Below are 27,909 nucleotides of genomic sequence, written 5' to 3'. Positions count from 1 at the left end.
AAAAATGCAGATTACTGCGGCGACGACAGATTGATGCGGGAACAATATTCAGCCAACAGCATGAGGTTGCTTACCCTCCCTGCGCCCCAGGTACCTGCCTGCACACTTCTGAGCACAGCTGGAGTTCTCTCAAGTTACAGTCTTGCATGCCCAAACTAAGTTAATTACTATTTTTAACAAGATGTGTTATAAAATGATAGACACAAACACAGTAAAAAGAGTTAGCATGGATCTACATTATTGTTTTTTAAATTGTTGCTAGAAAAATACTCTAATTATAAAAATAATTTGCATGTAAGCACAGAATAAGCAGTACATTTTCTGTCAGTCTTGTATGTCAATTTTTGGACTTTGTTAATGAGGCTTATTAAACAAATATATAATTTCAATATATCTCAATAGCGTGTATATAATTTAATACAGAAATGACAAATATGCAATGTAAGACAGTAAATTACAAGTGGTTAATAAAGTTTGTAAATATCATTACAGAAATGCACATTTATGGCAAATTGCAACTTCAACCTCTGAACCACCGGCTACAGAAAAAGACATTTGTAGCCAGCTGAAGTCAGTATTATTTTCAATCCCTTAAAAGTTGTGTTAATATGCAATGTTTGTATAAATATACTATTAAAGTTTATATATATATACACACACACACATACAGACACACACACACAGAGACAGACTTTTTTATTATGTGTATATATAAAAATCACTTGATGGAAAAGCCCTCCAATTATATCTGCATAACCACAATCTGGATATAATTTGGCATTTTTCCCCTTTAAAAATGAATTTAAAAGAGTAAAATTCTGACTCCCTGCACAAAAGTCCCAGTTGTATTTCAGTGACAGAACCATGCCCTCAGCTCAGCACAAAGCCAGGGCAGTACTAGCTTGCAGCCTTTGGTTCTTTTGACTTTTTTTTTTTTTTTTAATACTAACGCAGATTTTTAGTTAGAGAAGATAGTTCAGAGAAGCAGAATCAAAGCTGAAAATTCTGCTTTTTCAACTCCTCTTAAAAAGCAGGAAAATAGATCTGCAGATCTCCTATTCTTGAGACTTCAGCTTTTTACACTTAAAAAAACCTCTCTCAACATAAGCCATCATAAGGCAGGATGCAGGCACGGCTCCCTGGAATTCACCAGCAGTTGCTACAATAATTTTTCAAGGTAGCTTTTTCTAGATAATGCACTTCTAAATGTGTCTGTGAATAAACACACACTACCAACACAGGTACACGCCCCCCTCCCCACATACATAATTTAAAAAATGTAAACCCAATGATGTTCATCAGGTTTCTACACCTTTGCCTCTGCTCTGTCAGCGAAGCTCAGGCAACTTTGGTCTTGTTTGTGTAAGTGAAACGGGGACCCGCTCCTGCAGAGGACAAGACCCCAGCTTGCCCTGCCCATCCCACTGCAGGGACACCAGTGCAGCGCTCGCAGGCTCGACACCCAAGACCCCATTCCCTTGGACAAGAAAGAAGTTAATTCAGTTTGAATAAACTGAAAATAAAGATAGGGAACAGAAGAAATGCTTTAGAAAGCTTAAGAAATAGTTTATACACTTGGTAGAAGAATGGCTGCTCTTACACAGTTAATAGCTGGTACCTTACAGAGTATTTGTCTATACGCCTGCCGGAGGCTGGCTTTACCCAAGCGGGCTTTGGAGGAGCTGCTGCTCTCCTATAACAAAATGCAGGTCTTCTTGTCCTTGAAAGGGTTCTCAGAAGCAGGTATGCCCATTAGCAATGGATCTTTCTTGGCATGTTCTTCACAGTAGAGCATTAGGTCTGCTGACGCTTTTGACACCTGCAGAAGATGGGGGGGGGTGGGTGGGAAGAAACAAACCACAAACCATAAAATGGTATTTCCCCATAACTGGTAACACGATCAAATGAGCTGAGAGCTGCCGACAGGTACAAAGTCCCTGCATGGGACAGGAGAGGTGCTTGGAGATCAACGCACTCTCTGGGCCTGGTCTGTGAAGACACGCTGCCACGGGCTCGCTCTGGCTTTATCTGCAGGGAGGAGAAAAGGACGGACCTTCCTGGTCTTTGGGGTTAGTTTGTGACACCAGGCAAAAGCACTGCCCAGCTCCTACACGGCTTCTACAGAAGACTAAAAACCAAACAGGAGAATGTTCAAAGTAATACAGCAGGTTCGTAATGAGGAACTTCTCATCTATAAAGTCGGGGACAGTAAACAGAAGTGTCCTCAGATGACTAGTCATTTCGCGAACACTGTGCAGAGTCCCTGCTTGCACAGCCCTGCTCCTGACCCCCTTCGCCTGAGGAAGAGCACTGCTGCTCTGTGAATCTGGACATTTGTTCTGATGCCCTTCAAAATGGGCTGGGCAGCAATTCCAGCAGCCCCACAAAATGGGAAAGGCAATACTACTAGTGTAGCCAATATCATATCCCTACTAGCTGGAAAAAAAGTTTTGGTTTCTTTTCTGCCTTAAAGAAGTTAAAGGAAGGAACAAAACCACACAATTAACACAATATGCATGAACCTGGAAACCCATACCTGCCTTCTGTTTCACACATTTGATTTGCACTTCATATTTTGCTTTGGTTCTCCTACAAGTCCATGCTGAGCTACCTGAAGGATACTGCTGGTAAGTGGCCACAAAAAGTAGATTTATTCAGATTTGTTGGGCTGAAATATAAATAGCATGTTCTGAGGCGGGGGGGTGGGGGTGGGTGGAAGAACTGTGGGCACACAGATGCACACACACTCCATAATCACCCTACAGTGGGAAGGGGGGAAAAAAAACAGGAAAAAAAAGAGGAGCAGATAAGGATGCGCTCTCACCTTTATTCTTTCTATTGAGGCTTCTGTTCTTAACTGCTGGACAGTCCTTCGGGCCTGGGCTATGTTGTTGGTTGTGCTTGCCGTTTTGCCAGACATTTTCGCCGATGCTCTGTTTTGAAAGACAGCAAGTTATTTTTCCAAAAGGTGGCGCAGCATGTTAAACTGCTTTTACACAGAGGCAACCATGACATGCTGCAGAAAAGTGCCTTTTTTTTTTTAAATTATTTTGCACAACAGGACTGGTCAGCTGAGAAGCAGCTTGGCAAACAATGCTCTGCAACCAAAACACCCTCCAAAAAAAAAAAAGCATTGAGCTCTTGTGCATACTGTTGCTTCACTCTTCCCTATGTTAATAGGCGATACAAGTTTATTGACTCATGCTTTTCCCAAGCCAGAGGGCATCCATCACTGCAGTGCGCACCCACCCCTACGCCTGCCATTTGCACAGAGGCTGGGTGCAACATGGTTAGTCCCTGCACCAGTTGCTGCCCCACAGCAGGATGGATCCTGTTGCATGGGAAAGGCCCATCGCCCCACGTAGGGCTGGGAGGGAGGAGAGCTGCTGCCTGCCTGCCCAAGCACTGGGGATGAGGAGCGTCTTCTCCGCTCCCTCTCACAGATGGAGGAGGATTTCATGGCCCCCTGCTGCAGCGAGGAGGATGGGCAGAAGCACAGACACATCGGCCGTTCCAGCCTGGCCTTTCCACTTCCTTCAGCCCGCTCCAGCCAGGCTGTGTTGCAGGTCTGCAGCAGCCCCACACCACATCAGAGGAAAAGGAAAACAAGACGCCAAAGATCAGAGACACACTCCTGGCTGCTGTCTGCTCCCATGTGGCCGTATGTGGGAGGTGGCAGAAAAAAAACCCGAGCAGCTCTGGGACTTTCCTTCTCTAAGTAAGAACACAAAGCATCGGTCCCAGCACGGGACTGGTGTTTGCATGGTGTCCAGCAAGAAGGAAGGATGCTCTCTGCTGGGCTCACCTGGCTGGTCCGACAGCAATTCAAGCACAGCTTTTGCAGCTTGACCCCTCACTTGCAGCTACCTGCAGGATGCCCACAAGCAGCATGAAGGCAGCATGTGCCACCACCTTACAGGGGAGCCCAGCCTGTGCCAGCATGCCACACACTTTCCTGCGAGTTGGGCCAAGGAAGACAACATGATCCCAACCCCACCAGAGCAAGGAGTGAACCAGGATCATATGCATACAAACATATCCAGACAAGGAAGACAGCTTGCATGCTAGCTCTGACTCAAGATCAAGTCCAAGAGGACAGGCAGCACCAGTAAACAGTTAAGGGTCAGTTTTCCTGGTGCTGGCACTGCTGTTCCCGAGCAGCTTTGCTGCAGGCACTCTGCAACAGACCCAAATGACGTTCCTTCATCATGTCTACAAAGTATGCTTAGCTGCATGCTGTAAATCAGCGCTCTACCGGCATTTACACCACTCAAGATTTGGAGGTCTTAACCTCCTGGTGGTCCCAGAAAACCTCAGCTTCTTTAGCTGTACATAACTCATGGCATGCTCCAGCCTGCCCTGGCTTATTGGACCACTGTCCCTTCGTCCATGTCACACTGAAGGCCACCTTGCCCTATCTCTCTGCAGCACCCTTCCTGCTGTGCGCCTCCAGCATCCCTGGCCATTTCTCATTCCATGTAGCAATGAAACTGCTGCTGCTGGAAGGAAACTACCCATGCATGTTGCAGCAGGAGCAGGGAAGGGCTACTGAGCAGCATCACATTCAAAAGAATATCCCTACAGGCATCGCAGCAGCAAAGAGCTTATTGCTAAATTATTTGGGTATACAGGAGTTCAAAGAGTAGCTGGTTTAGGACAGCCCTCGCCTGTAAAACTGTCACTTCTGTGCCAATCCTTGCACACAATCTCTAGCAGAACTGTGCACAAACACTGCTGTTTGTTTTCCACAGATCCATGAGAGTAACTGGCCCTGTGGTGCTGTGCTTCAACCTGCGATTACATTACAGGGACTTGAGTCCAATGTAGCTACATGTGACCTTTCCAAGCACTGCATACAGCATTTCTCCCTGTAGCCTTCAGGTTTCTCACACTTCGGCCTGGGTAACAGCTCTGTTTTTCCAGCCAACGCATGTGCCTGCCCAGCTAGCTGAGAACAGTGTCCTTTTACACCAAGTCCCTGTTTTTGGCACATGGCATCATTTCTAGGCTGCTCAGCAGGACCCAAATTTTCAAAATTTTTCTCTCCCTCTGCAGAAACCAGCCCTGGGTTTGAAGTTCACCCCCGGTGTGTGTCAGGCCAATACAGCCCACAGCAGTGGACAGCACCCACAGTAGATGTGGGATGCTGAGAAAATGCTGCCATATAGCCCCCAGCTCTCCTCCAACAGTAGCGCAGGCACTCATGGGTTGCTTTCTGCTGGCCAGAAACCGTGCACAGCCAGCAGCAAGCACCCCCTACACCGCATCCTCAGCATTTTCTGTTAGGAGCAATCCACTAACCCTTGCTCCCATGGCACCGAGGGTGCTCAGCTTCCTCTGCAGCCCTGCACTCTACCAGTGAGAAGTACAGTACTGCAAGTGGCATGCTATCTGGTATTTCATGCTTTACAGCTCACAGCTGACTTCTGCTTCTCTTCTAACACCCCAGCAGTGAATCGCAAATGAAACAACCTGCTGTTTTTCCCAGCTACGTCTGCACCAGTAGCAGCGAAGCCCAGCAAGAGCAGGATCAGGCTGCACGTGGCAAGCAGCATTGCAGAGCAGATCAAACGCTGGCAGTGCTCAGCAGCCGAGCTGCAATAAGAGCAGCGTGGGGATGCTGCCATAGCTGGGGAACAGGCAGCAGCAGAGCACAGGAGGGCCTTCCTCGCAATGGCTTTGGGCAGAGTAACTGCTAAGCAGCAGGTAATGCATCCTGCTCACGCACAGGTAAGAGGGACATTCATAATTGACATTAGGTATCGCTAAAAGCTTACTTCCTGAACCACACATTAAGAACACACTCATGAATCTCTCCGATCTGCATGGATCGGAGTGGCCGTGTAACAGCCCCCTATTTAGGTCACTGGCCTTCTTTCCCAGCAACTCTCTGCATTCAGGAGCAGGAGATCCAGAACTAGTTTAAATGCTGCATATACTACTCCAAATGACTGATTTCAGGGCAAATCACAGAAGGTCTTTTGTAATTTTAGAACTTTAAACATGTGCCAGTTCAGAGATCACAGCTCCAAGAAAGCGCCCTGTGGCAGGCGAGGTACTGGCCACTTCAGGGACATGCTGCATCTGAAGCATCTATCCTCCACACCTCTAAATATTTCCACCTAGGGTTTCTGTATGCAGCTACCACAAGTAAAGCTGCAGCAAAGTCGAGGAAATTTGAGCAGAGCAGACGCCTGTGACATGGAGGCTGGGAAGCTGGGCTGGCAGCACACACTGCCGGCTGACTCATCCTGGCTGTGCAGGAGGACAGCTTGTAAACTCTGGTTGCTTCACCTCACAACAGCTGGGTCAGTAATCCAAGCCTCTGTCTGTGGCAGTCATCCACTGCCCCAGTTCCCCACAAGTCCCTCATTGCCCTAAAATGTCCCCAAAGTTTCCTTCTGTGCTCCATAAAGGTCACCTATGGACCAGGTTGCACATGATTCACTGTTTACCACCCATGGAAGGTAACTCATGCAAAACTAAAAAAGCCAACAGGATTTTTCCTCTGCGAAGCAGCGTTCCTGCTATGGCACTGTCTCAACTGAAGACACAGGCACCGAACACACAAGCACTCATCGCCCTCCGGCTCCACAGTACTGTGTTCACGGCAGCACGAAGGAAACGAGCCAGAACTGTCTCCACGAAAGCAGCTCATCCTCCAGCCCTGCAAGCCTCTTCCAGCCCTCACTTAATCCATGCACGATGAGGCAGGAGAGGACAAAGCCAAATCATGAGTCAGCACAGGGCAGCTGAGACACAGCCATGACCATGCAGGGCTGGGCAGCGCCAGGAGTACCAGGCATGAGCGAGCCCATGGACCCCACTCCCAGGAATGGGTGTTGGTTTTGCTGGAGCAGGGCTGCCATCTCCCAGCACTGCTGGCTACTTACTGGGCATGGCTGTGGGTGCAGAGTTTTGGGAGCGGTGCTTGCTCTATGGAGGTGTGAAGTCTGTGTGTGCTTTGGCTATGAGGAGAGTTAGGGACGCACGGGTGTCTGAAACACCCTCTGTATCAACATCATGACCCAAACTCTCAGTTACTAACCCAGATCTACCATATTACAGTCAAGTTACTGCCAGTCACGGAGCTGTAGCATTCCACAGCAAGTACACACTGTATGTGTCCTGTATTACTAATATTTGTAGCACTCAAATATTAAAATGCATTTTAATGGCACATTTAGTGATTCACTGTGCAAATTACTCAAGAGAAGAAGGAGTGCTGACTGAAACAGCATAAACACATTTGTCTGGAAATAATCGTTAATCTGTTCGTAAATGTTTAATAGTCAGACATTTTGCTTTGTTGCTGGGAAAGGGCAAGCTACTTGGAGTATGTTTCTCATTGTAAGTGATGATGGGAGCTGTACATTGCATGCTTGTCATATTATTTGTAAAATACAAAGTGAAAACTCTCTGGAATTTAAGGCAAAGGCTGTGGTGTATTAACCACCTCTGACATAAGCCCTGCAGTGCCATGACACAGACAAGACCTTTTGCAGTTCAAGTCAATGATGGCCAACTCGAGCCAGGGAGGCTTACACCACGCCAGGCAATGCAGGAACACATTGTGGCCTTCACCACAAACACAAAAGCAGATTTTTATAAAACCAGAAGTATTACCTCACATCCCGAGGAGCAGGCCATGTTTTAGCTGATATGAACTGGAAGGGTCAGGACCACATCCAGGCCTTGGTGCCACAAAGCGGGGGACATGATCACCATGGGGGAACCCCCTCCAGCACTGCTGCAGGTCCCGGCAGCCCAGGGAGCACAGGCTGCTTTACAGCATGTCTGCACGTGGATCCTGACCTCTACCAGCCGCTCACCGGATGCTGCGAGAAGGACCAAGCTGGAGCTCCCATGACTCTTGACAGCACCACCTGAGCTGGGACATACGTAAGCTCTGCTGGTAAACCTGCCCCATGATTTTGCGATGCTGGCACCAGATAACTAGAGCCAGGAGGCGTGCACATCTTGGCACAGCAGGATCACCCAAGGAACTGCAGCCTCAGATCCAGCGGATAATGCAAGCAGGCTGGGCTCCATAGCACCATCTACTCATTTCAAACAGCATTTAGAAACGTAATAGGAGTCTTCTGTTACTAGACTTGGGGTGTTTAACCTGATAATTTGAGGAATTTAATTATTGCAAAGCTAATTGTTAAGCTAGAGTTCCTAGAAAGGAAGTTTAAAAGGACACAGATTTTTGCGGTTTTGTTCAACACTTCCTGCCTTTGCTGGTGTGCCATGAGAAGTAGGCAGGGAACACTGCTCTGCTGCCACAGCCCCCTTCCAACACATACACACAAAAGAAAAAAAAAAAAAAAACCACACCTGGACCCTTTTCTGCTCAAAGCCATTAATACATTTGAGCCCAAATTTTAGGACTCCTTCCCACTGAAAGGAATTGATTGCATGGGGAACTACCAAGACCAGGGGCTTTGCTGGATCTGGGTTTCCTTACCTAATCCTAGCATTCACTTCAACTGCAGAGTCAACTGGGACTTCTGTTCAACATGTAAGCGAGGCTTAACTAATTTGTAAATAGTAATGGTATCATCCTTGCAGGCAGTGTCTCCCCCTATCCCCCCAGCACAGCCCCCAGGACTGCTCACTGCTGTCACTCCCACCCTGGCACCCAACGTGGGGTTGCAGACCATGCTCCCAGGTAGACAATGCTATGCCTAGGTGCCTGAAGCAAGGCACAGCTCACTGAGAATATCAGCAACCCTTCCCAGGCCCAAGGAGAGGTGCTGATGCCATGTCTGGAGAATGTTCTTGCAATGGGATTTTAATTCCTATAAGAAGTCCTCCTGCACCATCAGCACCTTAGGAAAATGACCCTGCTCCTGACGGAGACCAAGTCCAGAGATACCAGGTGGAAGTTGCGCAAATATAAAACAGCATCTTGACTACAAGGAATTGAAATGGTAGCAGAGGAATTTAGAAGGATTTTATCATGTTTAGGTAGTACTCTTAAGAAAAGATAATAGATATGAGAATACTGGCTCCTTGGGAAATTTACTCTGCAAAGAATACAGTGAGGAATCATAAGACCCTACCTTTTGGGAGTTTCAGTTTTAATGAGAACAAAACCACAGGATCAGAACACTGCATTCACCCTGCTCTCCCTGCCTCCTCATCACCAGCATCACAGGGCATCTGGCTGGAACCTCTGCAGGACCCTGGGGCTGAGGTGGCCAAGTGACTTGTGAAACAGGCACAGGCGCACTGAACCCAACAGCCTCGCTGCAGCACAGGTATTGCCCAGGAGGACCCGCAGAAGATGGACACAGCTGCAAAAGCTTCCCCATACCCAAAAGGCTCACACATTCCTGAAAAAAGGGACTCCCAATACACACTATTAGAGCTGATAAATGCAGCTGCTGAATTTGATAATGAACTCTGCTGGTTTGTTACAAACTGTCTACAAGTGCTTTAAAATAATCATTGCTGGAATAACAAGGAGCTGTTTCACATGGGTACAAAAGAAGCACGGATCCACTACAAACTGAGCCCAAACTCCAACTCCACACTCTGCAGTTTTCACTTACTATATTGAAAAACTACAGTGTGAAAAAAAATACAACGCAACTTATTTTTATAAAGTAATGTATGCACGTCCAAGAAGATACTTCAACCTGTGCTGATCCTGCTAATTTTACCACTTTTTTTAAAGACATAAGGTTAAAAACAACTACTGCAAAATTACAAGATAAACTGTTCTCTTATTTTGCTGAGGCAAGCCTAGGCTGACTTTGTTCAGCCTTCCCTTCCCCACCCCCAAGCCACAGCCCCAAAACCCCTTTTGCCACTGGAGAAGTTTGAGTTTCTCTGGAGTCCCTTCTTCCCATCCTACACGAATGACCTCATTAGGAAAGTTTCAGTGCTTATTTTCCCAGCCGGTTAGCTTTGTTAATAAATTAGATGGTTAAAAAAAACCCCAAACCATAACATTTGAAAATTAAATTGCTGTGTTTCCTCATCTTCAAACAAACATAAGCAGCATTACTTTAATAGGCCTCCTAAGATTACTAAATCTTTTGTACAGAGAGATTTACAAACAACTAGGTCATCATCCAATAATACTGTTTTCCCTCCGAGTTCCTGGCAACCTACCCTACTAACTAAGCTGCTGCAGCTATCTCAAGTCACCGGATTTCTTGTAGGGTACACTTGATTTCAGACAACAGCAACAAACTGCATGAAACTGCAGATTGTATCAGGGTGTACACAGTTCTGCAGGACTTGGGATTTTGTGCCCTCAGAGCCTGGGTCAGGGCTAAGTCACTCTCTAAAGAAAAGACCACTCAGTCAGGGAGAGCATTGCTCCATTTTCTGGGAAACAAGCCTTCATGCTCAATGCGCAGCCCTCAACCAAAAGCAAACACACGCCAAGAGCCAAACTCATCCCATCACTTTTCTCAGAGGGATCTCTTGTGTCCCCCAGCACTCACAGTCACAACTATTCATTCTCTATAACAGACCAAAGCCAGAGTTCCAACAAGTTTTTCAGTTCACCACCTCAGACAAAACATGGCTGGTGTGATCTCGTCCTGCTCCAAGCAGGAGGTGAGCCAGGGGTGCACTGCACCCGCTGCTGTAGGAACACACAGCGAGTACATCATCAGCCCCCCACAAGCGATAATGCTGAATGAGGGCTTGCCAGACCGGAGGCTGACAATGACAGAGATTCCCTAGCCCCAGAGCAGCTGCGGGCACGGCTGCAACTCTCTCTTGTCTGACTCACAGCCTAAAAAGAGACAAAATAATCAGTCCCACCAACAGCCTTCTCTGGCCATCGTGCCCAAGGCAAAGCCTTTCTGCAGAAAGTGCTCTGAAAACATGAAGAGCTATGTTTGAAGACAGGGCATATTTTTTCCAGTTGCTGGTTGGTCTAATAAAACAAGCAAGCATTTGTGCCCATGCTTCATGTTGGCTAGCAAGGGGCTCACAGTTTTGTCTGCCTTCTCCAGCTACACCACCCTGCAACCCTGCCCTTCGGTCCCCCCAGCTGCAATGCCACTGCCATAGCACTGTGTTTCTTGAGTGAGCCGGGATGATCTTTATTTTCAATCCCAAGCTCATTGTGCAGCTTTGACTTTCCCCTTCTTGCTACAAGGGAACTGTAGGAGTAGAAAGGTGCAGTCAAATGGGCAACTGGAAGAAAAGTTTCCATTGCAGCAGCTGCTAACCCTGCCAGGAGCCCTCGGCTGCCTGCAGAGAGGACCAACATCCAGCACACAAAACACCATGGCACACACTACCGTGCGCTCGTTGTGACCTCCTGCCCTTTTTCACTGTTCATCCCTACCCCTGCTCTATTTGAGAGCTGTCAGAAGTGAGAAGAGTGATTATGGGAAAGGTGCTAGCAACAACGGGAGGGAGCAAGGCTCCCTGCCCTCTCCAGGTACTGCAGGCTTGGAGAGGCACATGCTGGTCTAGGGCTCCATAATTAACAGCAGAGTCAACAAATGCATGGAGCAAATATGCTAGTGGGAAAGCTTAGATCATCCTCTGGGGAAAATATTTTTTTCACAGAAAACCGAGGACATAGGTTTGTCTAAAAGAGGAGGATGCTCACCAGCCACAGTTTGCCAGGCAAAGGTTAACCACTAAAAGCAAAACACAGGAAACTTCCAGCACCCTTCATGCAGGCCGTACACCTGCATTTTGTCTTTCTTATAAATAACACCACACACAAACAGGTGGAGTTGCCCCTCTTCCCTAGAAAACCCCTATTTTTTAAGGCTTTGTGCTATTTCTTTCTGCAAGCTTTAGGTAACAAGGTTACAGTGCAGCAGGCCCTCAGAACAGCTGCCTCAGCAGGTATGCAGCTGGGCATCCAACCGGAGCTCTGACCGGGATAATTACACACCAACGTATCTTTTTACACTCTTTTAGGTCCAAGACTTAGGACAAACCAACTGCTGAGGGACATGTAATTAAACAGCCAGTGCTAAAGTACACACGGGAATCACCCAGCAGCTCTGCGTTGCTAACAGTTCCCTCTTTGCTCCAGTTATGTATAGTCAGTTTAACGCTGCAGCTCGGACCCCAGCTAGCAGCAGAATAAAGGTTCAAAAGGGTACCTCGTTACTATTTCATTTGAAATAAAATAGCTTTTAAGTTGAATTATCTACAGTTTTGAGTTAATGGAGCAGATTGAACAAAAAAACAAGACCAAAAACTATGGCATCTAAAATTGTACAAGATGCACACAGCTTTAACGCACCATCAGGTTTTCCAGGGCAACAGCCCACAGCTGGGGGTTGGGGTGAATCTAAAGTTACAGCTAATCTCCAAATGCAAGTTTCTAAGGCATCTCCTTTTTCAAACCACAGAAGCCATGCTGTGGGCGATAAGGGCTTGGCGAGGTGGAGATGCTCTCTGCCCTTGGCGCAGGGAGGCAGCAGCAGGGCAGGCTTTAAATTCAGCAAGGAAGCAGCAGGTAAAGAAGGGCATGAGCAGTTCCAAAAACAGAGTGGGATGCCAGCCTTCCCAGTGACCCCCCGACCCGCCACAGAACGCTGCCAGGGGTGCCAGCAGAGAGGATCCCTCCTGGCCAAGGGCATTGCACAGCACCCATCGCAAAGGGCCCTGCAGCAGCACCAGCCTTTGCTTGGGTGCCCTGCAGGCCCAGGTGGCTGCCCCCACTGTACCCCTGTAGGTCAGAGGAACAGGCACCCCAGGGAGCTGCCACTTCAGCTCTGAGTGCCGGAGCAGCATGGGTGACAGGAGCTCCTCCCGCTTGGAAATGTTTGGATACTGCTGCCTGCTTGAGCCAGCTGAAAAAAAAAAAACAAAAAAAAAAACCAGAAACAAACACCACCATGGAAGTTATTTTGCTTTTCTTAAAAACACAGTAATAGGGGAAAAAAGAAACAAACAAGCAGCCTGGCAAGTCAAAGCCAGAAATCCCCAAGTGTTTCTTTTGCTTTTCTGACACAGAAACAAACCCCTTTATACATCTCATGGGGATCCAAACCATGGGTTTGACTATGAGCTCAGGCGCACAGTGGTGCGGCTGCGAGCCGAGGGCTGTCCATGGCCGGGTAACCAGCCATGAGCATTTTATCAACCAGAGAGGTGCAGACTTGCACCTGGGCTTGGGACCACGCAGACACACAGCACCGAGGGGTCACCTACAGCAGGGGAGCAGCAGACCAACACGGGGATGGCAGGAGGCAAGCCCCCTCTGCCTACACAGGTGCCTGGCCCCTCACTTCCCAAACTGTGCAGGCTGTGGGGAAAGCTGAGCTCCTGCACACTGACTGAACCCAGGGTGGCAAATGATTCCTTACCCTGAGGCCAGAGCTTTGCTAGGGCATCTGTGAAGACAGACCCATCACACTGCTAAGTGTGGCGGGATGCAGTGTGGCTGGTGGTAGGGTGGAGCTGCTCAAGGGCTGGGCAGCATCCAGCCTGCGTTCCTCACCTCTGCCCTGAGCTGGGGACCAACGCTAACGCAGGGCACAGCTGCTGCCCACTCCTCAGCAAGGAGCCACTACTGGGGTAAACACATGCATCCCCAGGAGCGGCTCAGCAGGGCTGGTTCCCATTTGGGCAGTGTTTCTGCTCCAAAATACAACCATAACATGGTACCACAGGAGCCCATGTTTACAGTTCCAGTGATTCCACAACAAACGCTGCAGGTTTACAAGTGAAAGGGTCCCCAGACCTGCAACCTCCCCAGTCTTTGCTGAAACAGTTTTAAGCTCAATCCATTCTGCATGTCGCCACCAACAAAGACTCTGCCTGCCAAATTACACCAATGGCTCCCCACTACTTCACAGCGTTGTCTGCAAAAACATTTTGCAGCGTCCTTACTTACCAACACTGTCCTCCCTGGCACCCTTTAACCCCCGCTGCCTTCAGCAGGGACTTTGCAAATGATTTGCTAATAGCACAGCAGCAAACCTCAAATCCAGCTGTCTCCTCTTACCTACTTACGCTCTCCAGAGCTAGCAGAATAAAAAGCCAGGAACTTACTCCTACCTCTGAAGCCAGCAATTTTACTTCTGAAAATACGGAGAATAGACTTGATGGGCAGAAAGGCAGCATTTTTATGGTTGCTCTTCTACGCTTACAGGTTTTGCTTTTGCTCTATAAAGCCCCTTGCTCCTCCTGAGGCTGAGCCATGCCATTACCCGGGGCACAGCTGGGACAGCACAGCAAGCTGCCACCCAGGCATCATTGCCACCACCGGGCAGGGGTGCTCGCTCCTTGGTAGGGCAGCACTTTGGAGGCCCTCTGCCCCCATGCAAAGACCCTGTCCCACTCCTGATGTTGAGCAGCACTGCCTCTTGTGCCTCGGCGCTTATCCGGTGTGGCTGCAGCTGGACCTTCAAAGAGCACCACGCAGCCTGGCAGCTGTCTGCTTCAGGGGAACAGGTGCTGCGGGAAGGCAAGACCCCCCTTCACCCCCAGCCTGGTTAAGCAGGACACCATGCACAGGCTGGGGAGGCTGAAAGGAGCAAGAAGGCAGTGAGAGGAAGAGGGGCTGCAAGCAGCACAGAGAGGCACCAGCAGCTATGGTCAAGGTCAGTCCTTGAGGGGAGTGGGGAGGAGAAGCCACAGTGGCCCCTGGAGGGGGTAGTTTAAGGAGGCAGTGATGCCAGAGCCCCTCTGTGGCACCTGGGATGACTGTGGCTATGTGCACCACTTGCTACGTGCACCAGGCGCAGCAGCAGGGCGTGGGGTGTTTCAGCGTAAGGTTTCCATGGGTCCTCTGGGTGCTGCGAGTGCTTCTGCACGTGCTGCTTTCCCAGGCGCTTGTGTGGGAGCATGAAGGCTGGCAGCTGGTTGGGACTTGAATGCTGGTTGTTGGTTTTCCTACAGGGCAGACATGGCTGCTCAGGAGCAGGTTTGTTATGACTTGCAGAACCTAAAAACTCTCGGAGCCCGAGCCAAGAGGCCTGATGCTGGCATTAAAGGCCATAGCTGGGTGCAGAAATAAACAATTCTATTCTGAGGGTGCATCATAGCATAACCAGGTATGTCAGCATACAGAAACATGGTTGTGCACAAGCGTCAAAAAGTCTCTGTCATTGTGATACTTCACAGTCTTGATTTTTTTTAACGTTTAGGTCCCTGAGGGAAGAATCAGCTGGAGAAATCTTGAAATGCCTGGCACTACCTTCAGCCAAACCACTTGCCTCTTTGCACTGAAGCAGGCCTGGAAGGGTCCAGCGTTTGCTGCGGAGCATTCGGAGTCCCAGCAAGCACCGACGCATGCCTCCCCCAGATCCTGCGTGCCCTGGCACGCAGAGGCACCTTTCCACAACCTCCCAGCAAAGGGGATGCCAGCTCCCACAGACAGCTGGGAGACTGCTCTCCCCCTCCCTGCGCCGAGGTCAAGCATCCCATGGTAGGGCTCTGGCTGCTCCTGTGTCTTCCCACATGGGGCAGTGGGGGATCCCCAGGCCCCTTCCCCAACACCACCTTCTCTTGACTGCACAGCAGGACTGGGCACAGGGTTTTTGCAGCTGCCCAGTCCCTGCGAGGTAACCCGCAGGGCAGGTGAAGGCAGCACAGGGTCCCTGATGGCAGCAGCAGGTAGAAGAAAGGCACATCTAGGGAATGCCTCAGTCCACATCAACCCAAACTGCCCTCGGGGTGCTTCTTCTCACCCAACATCGACCATGCAGAGTCAAGGGGCCTGAAGGAGGTGCCTCAGGTTGGCAGGACAGGCAGCAGGCCCAAGATTTTATAAAGCACTTGTGAAGCCAGGATGCATATCAAATGTGGGAAAGGAGTGGAAGGGTCCGTGTGGAAGAAGCACAGGGTGACCAGCCCTGATCAGTCACACCTGCCAAACACAGCCCAGTGCACACTGATTACTGCATGCATATATCCACAGCACCTCTCCGGGAGCACTCTATCACATCCACACCTTCAAAGTAAATACTACAAAAGTTATCCACACTGATCTTCCAGAAACAAGGACCCACTGTCCCAGGTGTAACCCTAATTAGAGAGCACTGGAACGAGGAGGGCATGTTTGACACTCCTGCTCCAACCGGTTGCTCTGCCTGGGAGGGAAACAGTACCTCCAGCAAAACAGCCTCTTCCCAGCTCACCCACCTCTCGCGCCTGCGTAGGGTGATCCCATCATCGCAAAGCTGCACCTCAGCCAGCACCTTGCTCTGGTTATGCAGCCAACCTAGTTTTTCCAGCAGTGGGTACAGCCAAAGGGAAAGCCTGCGGCAGCTGGCAGGGCTCCTTCCGCCCTGGCCCCAGTGCAGGGCCGTGCTGACACCCAGTGGAAACCACGGCGAGATGCCTGGCAGACGGAAACACCAGGGCTGCAATCTTTTCCTTCGGCTATGCTACTAAACAGAATGGAAAATAAAACCTGGTTATCAGGAAAACATTGGAGCCCTGTCCTCAGCAAGAAAACAGAATTGAGTAGTAAAATGAAATACAGATGAGAGATGCTTTCTGGTCATTTCTCTCTTTATGATACTTATACCACACCTGATGAAAGCAGAGATGAGGTTGTGCAACATGCCAGAGCTTACCGGGTGGAGAACGACCCAGAGGTGCTCATGCACTTTGCAGTACTGAACGCAGTACCCATGATGCAAAATTCCTAGGGAAAACAGCGACTGTGATTGCCCACAACCTCCCCGCTGGCTCTGGGGTACTATGGGGGGCTGTGAGCAGCACCCCATTTCCCTTGCCCTCCCTTTGCACAGCCCCAGCCAAGCCCAGGATAGTTTTCAGCAGTGAGGCTGTGGCTGCCAGCTGTGGTGCCTGCACTAGTGCCATCACTGGGGACCAGCAGCCAGGGGAAGGTTTCTACTCCTGCCTCCGCAGGTACTGTGAACCAAACTGTTAGTAGCAGCAGCAGCAACAGCAATAGCTAGCTGGTTCCTGGCAGATGAGGACAACTTGATTTTTAAATAGGTATCAGGCAAGATTTACAATCACGACACAAATACTTTATACACACTAGAAAGTTTGGTTTTGGTAAAAGAAAACAAGATCCTCCCCAAACAGTAACAACTCCTTTGCATATTCAAGGATCACACTATTACCATGCACACAGAAAACTGAAACATCTGCAAGCTGCACTACAGCTGCATGTGCACACAGTGTTTTTCATGAAGGATGTGGATGCTTTGGGATGCACACCTTGCAGAGCCACACAGCTGAACGGATTGGGGAAACTCAGGTGCCCCAGAAGACCCAACTTCTGTTTTGCTGGGCACAGAAGCTTCTGTTTTGCACAAAGTCATTTGTCTTTTATATAATCTGTAAAAGTACAGCTCTTGCACGCAAGAGCTTGAAGCAAATACAAAGACAGGGTTTTACACATCAGAGGTATAAAAGCAAGGTATAAGCAGGAGACCAGCACACCTCAGCTCTGTTCAGTCTGCTTGCCTCTTGTTTGGATTACAATATATATTAGCAGATTTCAAAACCACTTTTACAGCAGAAAAGGTACAGTACAACAAACTCTACTTCCATCTCTATCTCTTGGAGAAAGTGCAGTAATTAGGGCTAGTTTAGTGATGGGAAGTCTGGGCATGCAGATACACCTGCTTTCCCGACAGGTGAGCGGCCCATCAGGGCACATGGAGGCTAAAAGCTCCTGAAAGCACCAATTTGTGGCATTTGCTCCTTTAGAGAATTTACGCTTGAGAACATTTACAGATTTTACAGTTTAGAACTTTTTTTAAATTATAAATACTGCCAGTGTCTTAAGTCTTTCTAAAATTTATAAAAATCCCAAATAATGTGAAATAAAAGAACACTCCCAGGATCGTCAATTAGATTTTGCAAACATTCTGGGTATTTAATTAAAGATGTGTTCCTTCATAACCTCCATTTCACAAGTTACCCCAGCACCATCCTGCTCATCAAAACTCGGCTACAGCCACATTTGATTTTCAAAAGTCAGCCTCCATACCCGCCAAACCCAATTTACTTGTTGGGAAACAAGAAGTGGAAAAACCTGCTTTTATTTTCCTCTGCATTTTTTCTGACTTAATTTTTTATATCTCTAGTACAAATAAAAACCATGAAAATTGACTTGTAGATCAAGGTTACTTTGAAAAACATCTGAGCAGTATTATTTTAAAGACACTGGCCTGAAGTCATTAGTAAAGACAACCTATGCTCCCTAACGAACTGCAGTGCAGTTTCCCCACAGAAGGTACCTCTTTCTCCCCACAGGGTCCTACCCAGCTAACTCATACCAGGAAAGACATACAGAAACTACAAAGAGACATTTGCAAAGAGATGTTTAGTTGTCTCAAAGTGAGTTCATCTTACAGCGTGTAAAGCAGGAGCGGTCCGTGGTTAAAGCACCAGCCTGAGAGTCACAAGATCCAGCTTGGCCTCAGGTTACGTGACCTTCAGCAAATTCTTTAGTCTGCAAGAGAGATAAAGCCGAGGACGCTGGTGGGAGATGCTCTGTGAAGAGCTCTGTGGTTCTGAGCTCAAAGCCACTAACAGGGTGCAAAGTATTTCACAAGCTTCTTGGTTATACGAATTTATCGAAGTAACTATTGTCAGGAAAGGGCAAATACAGGAAGGGGAATTTGCATTCTGAAGTGATCAAACAATATACACTTAACACAGCAAATACAGAAATCATGAAGACTTCCACGTCACCACTTGCTAACTGGTGTAGTAAACAAGGAAAAGCCTAATTTCCATGGGAGAAGCAGTCCATTCAAGACAGCGTTTCTGCCCCCCAATATTCAGTGGGAAGTCGGTCAGGTAGCTGAAAGGGAGGTGAACAAGTGTCAGCAGCCACTGCTGCTAATGCCATAGAGAGGAGGCAGCCGCCAGCACTGCACGGAGTGGCAAGCACAGAGCCTGCCCAGCTGCTGCGCCTGCCACAGAGCTGGTGCCGTCCTTGTGGCCTCTCCTCCATACAGCTGCCGACTATTTTGCATCTGTTCTATCCCGGATTGAAGTTGAATCACTGGGGTTTGACACTTGTAACGCTGCTTTGTATTTTGCATGAAAGAAAGGAACAAGCGTGTACTGGAAACTCACCTACATAGGCAGTCTTGCTACCTGTCCAGCTTGCTTTGATGTTATCGGTGTAGTGATCCTGAAACAGAGTAAAATAAAAATTTGAAGTACTTGATAGCGCAAGAAAGACAAAGCTAAGAGGAGTTAGCACTTGTGGTTTAATTCTAGTCACAAAGACTACAGTATTTTGAGATTGGCCTCACTGAAAAATCTACCTCAAACTTTTCCTGCAACCAGCTCCCATTTCCCTTCCCAAGGCTACGGCCATGGGCAGCCAATTCCCCCTGGCCACCTCCCAAACATGAGCGAAGTCAAGTTTTCGCAGCCTTTTTCTTTTCACTTCCACTATGGCTCCTCCTGAGGCCCATGCTACTGAGGAACAGGTCACACCTAGACCTACGGTAGACGAGATTTAGAGGCAGCTGTTAGAAAAGCTATTGGCTTTAAAACAAGCTAAACTACTCAGGGTAAAACCCTGAGGAGGTTTACATTAAGTACCAGTGCAGGTGGCATTGGGTACTTGTATTACCTTGCCCCCTGTAGACTTCTCTGAGATATAAGCCACCATTGATATAGCCTAGCAGTTGTGCTTAAAACTACACGAGAAACAAATCTGAGCGCCCATGTTTCCTACAGATGCCTTAACACACCCAGACAAAAATCCTGGAATCTGATCAACCCTAAAAACTACAAGTTCCTGTGCCAGATACTGTTCACTGTTACAAGACTGTCAGATCTGGAGCATGCTGTATTTAACACCCTTCTTCAATTTTCACTGTACAAAATGCTAATTTTAAACTAATACTATACAACAATGACAATTTAATGAGGGCAGTGATTTTCTAAGAGATTTGATTGTGAATGATAGTGGAATTGGGCACCTGATATGCACAACTCAGCACTGCTAAGAACGGCAACCTGCAACTGGCGAATACAAGGGTTTATTTGTTTAAAAACATCTATCAATAATACAAGCACAAACCAAGTTGGCTGCCCTGATATGGGCAAAAGAGGTGGTGATAAAAAAAAACATAAGGTGATACGCCTTTGGTGACAGCTAGATGGGGGACTTTATTTATAAATAAAGTTGTCCTTTTTATTCACATTGCTTTGCTGCTGCATGAAGCCTAAGGGCGTGCACATTCAGTGCAATACACACAGAGGTGTGCAAATACATATGTCAAGTTCTAAACCCAGCAACTAATAATCTAACATTGACTGGTAATAGCTATGCCAACCTTTTCTGTAATTTATAATGCATGTTTATATACCTCTGTATTCCTCTAGGGACACCCACTGCCACACGGTGCAAACACAGATTACACGCACCGGGCATTTACTAAACTGGCAAAGCAGCTGGGGCAGAGATAACTCATTAACCGGGTCACTGCAGGATCCAGAATCACCACTGACACTTTTTGGAAGAAAATCAACTGTCATTTGCTAAATGGCCAGCAGAGATCTGGCGCAGAGCCCTGGCGCCGCTCAGTAACCGGCCAAATAATGCAATTAGCTACGAGATTTACAAGCCCCAGTATGCATGAAAAACAGAGCCAATTCCCGGCACACTAAACCCAGAGTGGTGCACAGGGGCAAAGTGATGGCAATGATCACCAGCAGGGAGAGGGTAGGAGCAGGTGCTGTTGCCTTCTGGCTGGCACACGGCAGCAGAGTGACCACGAAAGGCTTTGGCAGAGGGGCTGGGCTGCAGCACACAGCCCCCAGCCTTCCCCAGGCAGCAACGATGGGGTCGGAAGAGCCAGAGCAATTCAGTTCCCCCATTCCCAGGGAACAAGGGGGGTGGGGGAAGCACTGAAAGTTCTCAAGGGATGGTCCTTAACAAGGCAGAGAGGTGCCGACTACCATGGACTGGCAGCATCCCCTTTTTAAAAAAAACTAAAAAAAAAAAAATCACACACCACTTCCTGTGTTGGAAACAGAGTAAAAATTTTAATAGCTGCTGCTGTTAAAAATCGTTGTATGGAGCAGGGAAATAAAATGCATTCAAAAAGAGACTGCCTTGCCACAGCCAGTCCTTGTTGCCCCAATGCCAAGCTTGTGCTTTTCACATACAGCAGGGAAACAAAAATAATGCAACGCAAAATCCCCCTTTACATACATGACAGCTGTGCTGCGCAAAATACAAGTTTTAACAGAAAAGCTTCTGCTCTGCTTATCTGTGCAAGTTCTCACTCTGGTCACCCACCCTGAAAACTGTTAAGGAAAAGAAAGAAAATTTTTAATCTGTTGACTTCTGCTTCCTGATGGAGATCAAAACACATAGACAAAATCTTTAAATGCATCTAAAAAAAACCATGGCTCATAGGGGCTGCTTTCCACCCTAGAGCCATAAAGACTTGATATTCCTGTCTAATCGAAGCTCCTATCAAATTAGTCATAAAAACCCACAAACCCAACATTACTAGCATAGTTTGAAGCCGGCGTAATGCACCCCCTCTGAAACCCTCCTTAAGACATGCTGCATAGCTGGAGTGTAAGTGAGCAGAGGTCAGGCCATCCTTGGGAAGGAATAAATCAGGGAAGGGCACGTGGGAGAGAGACAAGGAAATACTGCTGCCAAACGGGTCCCAGACCCTCCAGCCAAGGGCAGCAGCCCAAGCCCGCATCCTTCTGCGCCGTGGGCCCCGGCAGCCAGCTCCAGCTGGAGCATCCCTGCTTTGCAGGATGAATGCCTTGCAAGTTTTACAGTAACATAAACCAGATTCAGCTGGGAAGAAGATGGTCCGTTTCCCAAAACTGTCAGCGATGCTTTCTGCTTATCCCAGCTCCAAGCTTAGACCAAAAATCGTTACTTTTTTTTGTTTCAATCTAAAAACACAGCTGAAAATGTATTTTTGGATCTGCTCAGACTTATTCACAACAAAGACTGACAAAGCAGAGTATCTTACTTCTAACAGCACAAACTTTTACATTTTTAGGGCAGTGACCCCAGTGGTTTAACACACACTCAAGATGGCTGCAAAAACAAACAACAGGAGAACATAACACCTTTCATACCATGACTTACAAGGGTAAGATGATGCAAGAAAACAAGAGTTTGCCTGAAAGAATATGGTTTTTCATTAACAAAAATAAAAAGCCTGTTCCATTTAATTTCTCATTTCCGAGACTTTTTGTTGACTTGCTTAACTTCTGCCACAGCACAGACAGACCCTTTTCCTGGCAAATGAAGTTGGAGATGCTTTCGGAATTATTTTGATTCAGAAACAAAAGCCTCCTGGGCTTCTGCAGAACTGCTAGATGACTGCAAATTCATACTGCATGCTGGTTTATGTTCTCCTCAAATACTTCCTACAACAGCGTAGCTTTCCAGAGGGAATAACTTCTTGCCAGCTGTGCAGGTGGTGATTAATAACAACTGAAGAGCAGGATCAAAAAGGGAGAGGAATATGAGCAATGGAAGATTTTGAAAACACATGGCAAGCTGCACCATAATACAGCACAGGATCCTTGATAAGAACTTTGTTTTACTAATGCAAACTATAATGATCTGTCCTGGGACAGAATTTCTTGCACTTCACTGTAATATGGCAGCACACAAAAAAACAGCGTAAATGCCTTTGGTATCTGCTTGATTTTGTTTTTAAAAACAGAAAGGAAATGTTCTCCTGGAAATACTCTGGCTAGTCATTAAGATGATTAATGATGTGGAAAAGAACCTTTTTTTCTTTTACTAACTCAAAAGGTATACACAGATATATCCTGTATCTTAGAACTCTGGACTGCAGCAGTTGCCCAGAAAATTTAAGCCCAAAGACCTAACAACAGAGGACAGAAATCTAAACACATCTAATCAGGGACAGACAGCTCAGGAAAGGCCTCTCTGGAGACAGACTTCCTATGTCACAATCAATTTGAAATTAAAACTTAAATTTATAAACAATTAAAATGCCTGTTTCTGCCGAATAAACCCTATCATCTCCTCCCCACGGCCACCTTTACACCCTTCCATCACCATTGAGCCCCTGCTCACAGAGCTTCCCAACCCTTCCCACGGCCGTGGCGGTTCTCGCCCTGCAAGCCAGACCCACAGCACCAGCTTTCACAGCCACGATGGTTTTCCCTGGTTCTCAGCCCATATTTTCCCTTTCTAATGACATCCACTGGTCCCTCATGAGAACATCCTGTACTGCACATTAGCTTACACCTTACACAAAGGAGGCTGCACAGGCAACGACAGTGGCGCTGGGTCCCACAGCATCACCTTATCGTGACGGAAACCGGGAGGGAGGTTTTTTTGCTCTCCTCAGCTTAAAGCACCAGAAAACTTTTTCTCTTCCCCATGGGTAATCCTACACCCCTGCTACGAATAACACAGCCACCACTCCCACGTGTGTTTTGTGTCAGCTTTTGAATTGCCTAGTTCTTGCCCCAGCAAGGGAAAGAAGTTATTCTGAATATGAGCACCTAGCTGGGGGAGCTGTCGCACAAAGATAATTACCATTGCACAAAGACAACTATCATTCAGAGAGCAAGATCAGGCAAAATCTCCTGTGTGCTCCAGCAGTCTCTGCACAAGGAGAGGTTACGAATGGCGAAAGGATGATTCAACAGGACACCGCTAGTATCGGCCTGTGCAGCTGCCATTGCAGCCCCAGCTGGGGAACTCGGCTGCCCGACTTCCCACCAGATCAGCTTTGCCACCTGCAAACACTTGGGAGAGCAGGTGTCAGAGGACTGTTACCTGCACAGCGAGTGAGGGCTCTGAGCAGATGCCGTGGGTCTGGGCAGAGGCACAGCAGAAGGAAGCAGTAAGGCTTGGGTCATGTGTACATCCAAAACCAAAACGTGCCAAGAAGTAACCTGTCCCAATACAGCAGGTTTGTAAAGACACTGGAGAAGGGATGGGAAGAAAAACAGTGTAGACAAATGGAAGGGCAGATCTGGTTCCTGCTTCAATTTGACCTCACTGTTTAAACAAGCAGACAACCCCAAACTGATGCATGAGTCCCAGGCGAGCCCGTGGGAGCCAACATGGGGTACCACTCCTTGTGTGGGGGCTGAGGACCCGCAGCATCCCGCAGTCGTTAACTGCTGCAATAAAAATAATCCTTGCAACACATTTTTTTTCCCCTCTGTAACTCCATCACATGCCAAGATGCTGATACGGATACAGGAAGTTGAATATAAACACATTGCCTGTTTTACCAAATATTCAAAGGAACACAACTAAAAATACAGTCAGTGGTGTCCCTGAACATCTCAAAGCCACGAACCGCCCACATCCACACTGGCAGGCTACGCTGCCTCAGGGCCCCCAGGAACCAAGGAGCTTGCAGATGTGAGGTACACCATACCCCAAGTCTCTGTTTTAAGGACATTCTCCTCCCCATGGATGCCCAGCTGGAAGGTAGCCAAGCTGCTCCGCAGAAATGAGCGCTATGTCATGGCACACAGGAATACTGGATCCCTCTGAGCTGCGTGCCTGGGGGAGACAGACGTAACCCCACCATGCTCCCACCTCCCCCAGGTACCCCCGTGGCTCTCCCCACCTTCCCGCTTCTACCTACCTCTGAAAAACCTCACAGAGAATCCGACCGTAACTCAGTCACTGTGAGGACTTTTGTCACTACCTCTGCTCTTTCTGCTACTTCTCATTAATCCTCACAAAATACAGTGAAAACGTTTTGCTCACGTCACGCATATTTTCTCTTCTCCCTCCCTTCTACATTTCTCTATAGGTTATTGCTGAGAGCAGAAAAGAAGTGATTTCAGAAAAGACCACAGTGTTGAATGCAGGATGAACATTCAGGTTCAGAAAAATGAGGTCTAGTTGTGCAATATTGCAAAATTCAGAAAATAGCTGCACGATTCCATCAGTGATTAATGTGGAGCAAATCCCGAGAGTCATCGGACATCTGCAGCTTCAGTTTCCCAAGAAATGGCAAGTCTACAACTACTTACAAGATCTGGTGAACTTGCTTTCCGCCTTCATTAAAGCTAACGAAAGCTTCACTACCAATTCCTACCTCTGCACAACAAGGGCATTTCTGTGCTAGAAGATAAGACCCACAAGCCCTACCCACTCCTATAGTCTTTGGAAGCATGGATAAATTTGCAGCAGTACAGTCCTCCCAGGAATACTCCACCATAGCTTGGCCAAGGGTGCGGTGGTGTTCCCCCATGCTAACTATACACTACTTGGAAACTACTTCTCTCCGTCCCCATGAAGCCGGCTCTTGTGGTAATCTCTGCTCTGGCACATGGGACAAAGTGAAAGGGCTGAGGGTAAGGATTTATGGGACTGTACCACGAACTTTTGCAGTAATTTGAATTTCCTTTTGCAACAGAGTCTAATCAAAGGATGATGTATTGGGGTTTGGGAAGCTGTAGCTGGGAAGGAAGCACGCTCCCAACCCGCAGAGCTGTCATGTTTAGCATCTTCCACAACAGACGCAACATTTCAGCACACTTGAAGGGACTGTGGATCCATCACCGTGCTACTTGTCTGCATCCCAGACCTCGCGGCGCTGCAGAGAACTTTGCGTGATTTTGGCTGAAATACACTGAATCTTTTGAGGAACAGAGCCTGAGAGATTAAGAAGTTTCAGAATTCATAAAACAAGCTATTGTATCACCACAGAGACATATCTGAAAAAAAAAAAAGTATCTGAAACCTACAGCACAACTCAATATTTGCATTAAAGTATAATGCCAGTGAGAAGCGAGAGATTCTGGTTCTGACCAGTGGTGCCTGCTGTCTGGGAGCCCTCAGAAACCTCTCCAAATAGCAGGAGAGCTTAATCTTTGAATGAAGGTGGTCCCATCAGCTGGGTGATTACGCAAGTGAGCTTGACCACAGCAGTAGACCCCATCCATTGTTCTCCTCCAGAGCTTATTTGCCACTTTAGTGCTTGATTAAAGATATCCTAAATGACTGCAATATGTTCAACAGGAAGATGAAATACGGGGCTGAGAAGTCATTAACTACATACTAATCCCTCAATCTCATTTAGTGCTACTGGAGCAGCATAAAATGCTATTGCTGTCTAGTACTCGCTATTTACTCACAGAATTTTATTTCTAAACCAATTTACAACCAAGATAAATGTAAACAAGTAACTTGTCACTGATTCTATTAGCTCTAAGTCAATGGAGATGCCGGCTAATAGCCTGACAAATTACTGTGAATTCAATTTGATATGCCATCCTAATCAAATTGTTTCCTGATTGTCAGAACTAATGAGGCCCAGGTTCCTTCCTACATATTCTGCCTGGCTTCCCGAGCCCTCCTCTGCCTTGCAGTAACCCTGGCGTCTGCCCCCATCGTGCTTGCTGCAACAACCCCCCCCCAGCGCAAAGCCACGTGTTGACGTGCACTGCTGCTCCTGCTGCCTTTCCTCCAGCGGTGACAAGACCCCAGCGAGGGGGGAACGAGATGGATGGGCTGCGATGGGCATCGGCCCAGCATGGGTCCTCCTTCCCAACAGCAGCAGGCTAAGAACACAATATATATGCCAGATAACCTTTTCCCACCAAAAAAAAAAAAGTAAAGAATTTAAGCTTAGACTAGAGTATTGCAATTTAAAGTAAACTTATTGCTGCACCTGGGTGTGTAATCTCAGTATCAACACGAAACCTCCTTGAATAATGACGCTTACCACTAATTAAACTCCTTCCCACACTAGTCCCACAACTCCTCGCACACGGGAAACCTCCTCCGCCAAGCCGAGCGCCCGACCCCGGCGGGCCCGGGACAGCCCATCGCCCGCCGCGCGGCAGCGGTAGAAGAGGCGAAGTTTAAGTGATTCACCCGGAGGCTGGGGCTGCCCCCCTGCAGCCCCCCGCTCCCAGCCCGGGGCATCCGTCGCCTCCCCACAGCAGGCCTGGGCGGAGGGAGGCGGGAGGGCCGCGTGCTGCCGCACAGACCCTGTCTCGAACAGAAAGGCCTATTTTATTATTATTATTATTTGTATAGAATGAAGCAGATTTCGCCCCTTTCAGGAGGCGCGTGCAACTTGTTGAACCGCATCAAGGCGGCTCCGGGCTGACTCTCGCCGGGACTGCTCCTCAGGAGAGCTGCTGGGGGAAGGAGCCGGGGAAGGAAAAAAAAAAAAAACCAAACAAAAACCCCACAAAACGCCTAAACCAACCTAAAAACTTCCCGAGAACCGCGCGGGCCCAGCCCGCCCCGCCGGGCCCAGCGCCGCCCGCGGCCCGCCCGGGGGGCCCGGCCGCCCACGGGGCTGTGCCGGCCGCCTCCCGCCGCCCCTCCGAGCCCGTGCAGCCCTTCCCCGCCGGCGGAGACCCCAGCCCGGAGCCCCTTGCCCGGCCCAGCACTCACCGCCCACCGCTCCCGTCCTCCGCCCGCAGCTCGTCTCCACGGGCGACCGAAGCGGGCGGCCTGGCCCCGCCCCCCGCCCGCGCTCGCCCCGCCCGCCGCCCGCGCTCGCCCCGCCCCGGGGTGGGGCGGCGGCGGGCGGGGCCAGGCGGGACCGCGCCTCTGCGGCCCCTCTTTCGCAGCTCACGGGATACCTCCTTCCACGTTAGAAATTTATTTTCTTTCCTCTTTTTTTAAGGTATAATGGCATTTTTTTGGCTGGTGTGACATCATGATGACATAAGCATAAGTACGTTGCATCAGGGAATAACAGGCAGCAGTCTGGCGGCAGCGTGTTGGGTGCCTCCTGGGGAGCTGTAGCATCTTCCCCAACAAGGCTTGGGGACTGGTGCAGCAAGCATGAACACTTTTAAGAAAGATACGATTGATATTTTAATTTTTTAATTTTTTTATTCCCAAGCCCAAGCATGCGCAGCCCCGGGGAGCAGAACATGGGGGATGGGGAGTCCTTACAAAAGGCTGTGCCCATTCCCAAACCCCATCATCCACCAAACCCCATAGAGACATGCAGGCAACTGATGCACAAAGTGCCTCTTTCAGATCTGTGG

General features: G+C 48.3%; 1 protein-coding gene across 1 annotated transcript; it reads right to left on the bottom strand.

Moving 5' to 3' along the window:
• Positions 1-395: 395 nt before the first annotated feature.
• On the bottom strand, positions 396-27,385 carry GNG12 (G protein subunit gamma 12). Its single transcript, XM_075097319.1, has 5 exons — positions 27,305-27,385; positions 19,021-19,078; positions 18,289-18,388; positions 2,825-2,933; positions 396-1,819 (listed from the first exon to the last, which is right to left on the bottom strand). Exons 4-5 carry the CDS (start codon positions 2,918-2,920, stop codon positions 1,694-1,696), a joined length of 222 nt encoding a protein of 73 aa, XP_074953420.1. The 5' UTR covers positions 2,921-2,933; positions 18,289-18,388; positions 19,021-19,078; positions 27,305-27,385; the 3' UTR covers positions 396-1,693.
• Positions 27,386-27,909: the final 524 nt, after the last annotated feature.

Source organism: Phalacrocorax aristotelis, chromosome 6 (assembly GCF_949628215.1).
Source record: "Phalacrocorax aristotelis chromosome 6, bGulAri2.1, whole genome shotgun sequence".
Lineage (NCBI taxonomy): Eukaryota > Metazoa > Chordata > Aves > Suliformes > Phalacrocoracidae > Phalacrocorax > Phalacrocorax aristotelis.
This window is presented reverse-complemented; position numbering and strand designations above follow the sequence as displayed.

Excerpts from the sequence above, each read along its gene's own strand:
- GNG12 (XM_075097319.1), bottom strand. The coding sequence starts at position 2,920 with ATGTCTGGCAAAACGGCAAGCACAACCAACAACATAGCCCAGGCCCGA. Across the intron at positions 1,820-2,824 it reads CCTCAATAGAAAGAATAAAG|GTGTCAAAAGCGTCAGCAGA; the intron begins GTGAGAGCGCAT and ends CATCTTCTGCAG.